Genomic DNA, 5357 nt, shown 5'->3' on the forward strand with positions numbered 1-5357 from the left:
ATCATCAAACATCTGTAACTTAAAAGGACGACTCTTGATCTGCTTCGCAGAATCAGCGTTAGCATTGCAAGCATAAGAAACATAATTAAAATTAAGTACAAAATGAAAGCAAATGTCACATTTGAAGTCCCCAGCAAAAGATCACGCCATATAATATTCGGCTATACCGAGAGCGTGCTGACGCCAGGTGTAAACAAAGCTTTGTCACCAACTTCACGGCAAGTGTCACCCATTCCAAACAAAACGTGTCTCTTTGAAACCACGTACAACTTAAATGTGACGTGTGGGTGTTGGAATGAGTAAGGTTTGTATCGAGTACATGTGTGGTTTTCAACGATAAATATTCACGTAAACGAACATACGAATCGATTTGCTGTATATCTGTCCTCACTCAAGCATATTCGCCTACTTCCATCCCATCCTACACGCCTCTTTGTCGATAAATGGACTGACAAGCCAAACTATTATGTTCATTGATGTGTCCTGCGTTGATATGTGAGATATCACCATTCAAAACGGTCTGTATTGTGCAAACATTCAAACAGAAATGAAGCTGCCAAACTGTGTGGTAGCGCACCGCCGCAATGTCTGGATCAGAATAAAATTGCCTCTGCGCGTTGAAATGATAAAATACCGGAACAAAATTGGCTGCCCGTATGACCTACCGGTTGATTTTCAAAACTATGCATGGTTCCAATGACCAGCCTACCGGTTTTTTTTCTGGACTGTTTGCATCAGAAAAGTGTGCGTACCGGTTTAACAAAATACTAGCGCCATCACTGCATACAAACCCAACAGAGTTGTTTCCAAATGTTGTCTCTTGAATACACTGTGTTGGACAAAGTAACCTTCAAACTTATCGACTTGGTTTAAACAATGTTGTCTCTTGAATACACTGTGTTGGACATAGTAACCTTCAAACTTATCGACTTGGTTTAAACAATGTTGTCTCTTGAATACACTGTGTTGGACAAAGTAACCTTCAAACTTATCGACTTGGTTTAAACAATGTTGTCTCTTGAATACACTGTGTTGGACAAAGTAACCTTCAAACTTATCGACTTGGTTTAAACAATGTTGTCTCTTGAATACACTGTGTTGGACATAGTAACCTTCAAACTTATCGACTTGGTTTAAACAATGTTGTCTCTTGAATACACTGTGTTGGACAAAGTAACCTTCAAACTTATCGACTTGGTTTGAACAATGTTGTCTCTTTAAAACACTGTGTTGGACATAGTAACCTTCAAACTTATCGACTTGGTTTAAACAATGTTGTCTCTTGAATACACTGTGTTGGACATAGTAACCTTCAAACTTATCGACTTGGTTTAAACAATGTTGTCTCTTGAATACACTGTGTTGGACATAGTGACCTTCAAACTTATCGACTTGGTTTAAACAATGTTGTCTCTTGAATACACTGTGTTGGACATAGTAACCTTCAAACTTATCGACTTGGTTTAAACAATGTTGTCTCTTGAATACACTGTGTTGGACAAAGTAACCTTCAAACTTATCGACTTGGTTTAAACAATGTTGTCTCTTGAATACACTGTGTTGGACATAGTAACCTTCAAACTTATCGACTTGGTTTAAACAATGTTGTCTCTTGACTACACTGTGTTGGACAAAGTAACCTTCAAACTTATCGACTTGGTTTAAACAATGTTGTCTCTTGAATACACTGTGTTGGACATAGTAACCTTAAAACTTATCGACTTGGTTTAAACAATGTTGTCTCTTGAATACACTGTGTTGGACAAAGTAACCTTCAAACTTATCGACTTGGTTTAAACAATGTTGTCTCTTGAATACACTGTGTTGGACAAAGTGACCTTCAAACTTATCGACTTGGTTTAAACAATGTTGTCTCTTGAATACACTGTGTTGGACAAAGTAACCTTCAAACTTATCGACTTGGTTTAAATAATGTTGTCTTTTGAATACACTGTGTTGGACAAAGTGACCTTCAAACTTATCGACTTGGTTTAAACAATGTTATCTCTTGAATACACTGTGTTGGACATAGTAACCTTCAAACTTATCGACTTGGTTTAAACAATGTTGTCTCTTGAATACACTGTGTTGGACAAAGTAACCTTCAAACTTATCAACTTGGTTTAAACAATGTTGTCTCTTGAATACACTGTGTTGGACATAGTAACCTTCAAACTTATCGACTTGGTTTAAACAATGTTGTCTCTTGAATACACTGTGTTGGACAAAGTAACCTTCAAACTTATCGACTTGGTTTAAACAATGTTGTCTCTTGAATACACTGTGTTGGACATAGTAACCTTCAAACTTATCGACTTGGTTTAAACAATGTTGTCTCTTGAATACATTGTGTTGGACAAAGTAACCTTCAAACTTATCGACTTGGTTTAAACAATGTTGTCTCTTGAATACATTGTGTTGGACAAAGTAACCTTCAAACTTATCGACTTGGTTTAAACAATGTTGTCTCTTGAATACACTGTGTTGGACATAGTAACCTTCAAACTTATCGACTTGGTTTAAACAATGTTGTCTCTTGAATACACTGTGTTGGACATAGTGACCTTCAAACTTATCGACTTGGTTTAAACAATGTTGTCTCTTGAATACACTGTGTTGGACATAGTGACCTTCAAACTTATCGACTTGGTTTAAACAATGTTGTCTCTTGAATACACTGTGTTGGACATAGTGACCTTCAAACTTATCGACTTGGTTTAAACAATGAGTAAAGTCCAAACAAGTCAATCCAAAGAGATAGATTTGTGTGGACATAGTTGAAGGTTCCTTCAGTCTTCAATCTACAGTCTTACCAGTATGCACGATGTGGTAATTAATTAAACCACCACAGTTCTCAACACACTTGTACCTGGGGGAGCAATCCCAGGAGACATGTGACAAGGATAAACAGCATTGCTGCTCCCTGTGCACAATGAAATCAGATTTGTTTGGGATGAATTAATTTCTCAGACTGACATAAGTGTCCGTGACAGGACTGTACTAACACCCTATCCTTACTCCCTCGTGCAGGCAGGACACTCATCCAGACAGGCCCAGCCGCCTCAAGGCCCTTCCTCTGCAGTTCTGTCGCTATGGAAACAACGGGTAGAGGAGTGGTACCCGGACCTGTACCGCCAACCCTACTTCATCCCCCCGGTGTACATGTACAGGACCCGGCACCAAGCCATCCAGCTGTCAGGACGGACTGTCTTCATGACTCAGCCACCCGTGACCGACCTACCCCGCGGTGCTCAACCCGCTCTACAAGAGAGCGACGTCCGCGATGACGTGTGCCAGCAGAAGGTGTTGGAATGTCTCCACCGCCTGTCCCAGACCCAGACAGAAGGCATGTTCGTCCTGTCCCAGCTCAACTTCGGTCACTACCTCAACGACCCGAGCTTCGCTGCAGCGGCTTCCACACTGGCCAGACCCGTGGACCTCAAGGCTGAGAACAAACACCTCGGTGACTTTGACGTCCTCATCATCCACAGGCGCCACGGGATCCTGGTGGGTGAGATCAAAGCCATAGGAGACACGATATCCTCGCTCCCACAGCAGCAGCAAGACCAGCAGGTGAAGAAGAAGGTGGAACAGGCCATCAGGCAGCTGCACAAAGCAGAGGACGTGCTGACTCATCTTACGGACTACCTCCAGCCCCCACCCCGGCTACAGAAAACGTTGATGCTGCCCAACATCACCAGAGCTCAGCTACAGCGTGTGTTTGGTGACAACCCCCAGCTAACACAGGTATGAATAAGGATTAACTGTGGCACACTCTGCCTGTCTACACTTTACATGAGTTATGATCTCATGTCCGAGTCTTAATAATGCAGTACGAGTCTTGATATGCTTACGTACATATTGCCTGGAACAGTTATCTGAAAGAACAAATGTATCAAGACAGATAATGATGAGATTCATTCAGATTTATATTTTAATCAGGTATCAGCAAACTGTCTGATTTATGAGGGATTGTGCTTTCACAATTTGTGAACTGTGTTTGTACAGTTTGAGGCATGGATAGCTCATAGATGAAATCATCTCGTCACACACACATTTTCAGACAACTGTCGGCATCACATGAACATATCCTACTGAATGTAATACACACATATCATCAAGAAACCACAACCGTAAGCACACTGCTAATGGCTTGTTCCTTTCACTTTGAGGAACAGAACTATTATTGAAGTATGCTTAAATTAATAATCTTTAAGATGATCGTGTTTTTTTTATTTCTCTCGACTTACATTCTCAGGGAATTTCTTTATTTATCATCCCCCAGGATCTAGGCCACTGTCTTGGAATGGCCGGCAGTGCAGACCCCAGCGCCCTCTGTATGACGTCAGATGACGTCATCAGGCCGGACCAGTGGTGGCAGCATCGGGTGACAGGGAGCGACACAGACCCTGCCATGACAGACCCTGTGTACCTGGACCTGGTCTCACGGTCAGTGTGTGTGTGTGTTTGTGTGTGTGTTTGCGTGTGTGTGTGTGTGTGTGTGTGTGTGTGCGTGTGTGTGTGTGTGTGCGTGCGTGCGTGTGTGCGTGCGTGCGTGTATGCGTGCGTGCGTGCGTGATAAACATCTTACATAATGTTTAATCGATTACATTTTCATAAACGATTAAAAGTAAAAGAAATCCTAAAACATGAAATGAACTCCGCGGCTCATGAACATGTCCTCTGACCTTTACAGGTTCTGCGGTCCAGCGACCACAGTGACCGTGCACTGTTCATCCACACCGCGCCTTGCCCTGGCCCAGCACAGTGACCTGCGCACGCCGGGAGACGGGGTGGGGGAAACAGCGGCCAGATTTGCTCCAGTCGACATCGTGCTCCACCCCACGCAGGTCGCTGTGCTCAACAGTCAGCAACCACTGGTCTACATTAACGGTCCACCCGGGACGGGCAAAACTTTGATGTTAATTTTGAAAGCGCTAGATTTATTGGAGCAGAACAAACCTGTGCAGGTTGTCAGTGCTGTGCCCAGCAGTCTGGCAGCGTCAACCATGATTTATAACCAGCTGCAGCAGACAGCAGGACCCACAGCCCAACAGCTCTTACACCTGCACACCTTTGACATTAAGCGAAGGCACGATAAAGTTGAGCGGGCAGTTGAGACACTGAGGAGCGCGGCAGTGGGAGGGCAGCTCTACGTCATCATCGACGAATCAACAGACTTCCCATTGTAAGTGGTGACTTCTGTGCAGAATGTTACGGTTACACATTGATTGCCTGTGTAGTTCTTTTTTCGGCGTATTTCCTTGTTAGGATAAGATCATATGTCGCCTGTACATTTTATAGGATGGGGCAAGCTCGAGGGAGATTACCCTCGTGATATGCCACGCCCTGTCAAA

The 5357-nt window shown here is 43.1% G+C and overlaps 1 protein-coding gene across 1 annotated transcript in view; it reads left to right on the forward strand.

Annotated features, from left to right (window-relative positions):
* Positions 1 to 1602: 1602 nt before the first annotated feature.
* LOC138964084 (uncharacterized) overlaps positions 1603 to 5357 on the forward strand; it is a 4005-nt gene continuing 250 nt past the window's right edge. The window contains exons 1-4 of the mRNA XM_070335972.1: positions 1603 to 1635; positions 3031 to 3747; positions 4286 to 4449; positions 4697 to 5357. The exon at positions 4697 to 5357 is cut by the window's right edge and continues 250 nt beyond it. Of these exons, the coding sequence (XP_070192073.1) occupies positions 1603 to 1635; positions 3031 to 3747; positions 4286 to 4449; positions 4697 to 5192 (1410 nt within the window). The 3' untranslated portion in view covers positions 5193 to 5357. The remainder of the gene's footprint in view (positions 1636 to 3030; positions 3748 to 4285; positions 4450 to 4696) is intronic.

Source organism: Littorina saxatilis, linkage group LG4 (genome assembly GCF_037325665.1).
Source record: "Littorina saxatilis isolate snail1 linkage group LG4, US_GU_Lsax_2.0, whole genome shotgun sequence".
In the NCBI taxonomy this organism is placed as follows: Eukaryota; Metazoa; Mollusca; class Gastropoda; order Littorinimorpha; family Littorinidae; genus Littorina; species Littorina saxatilis.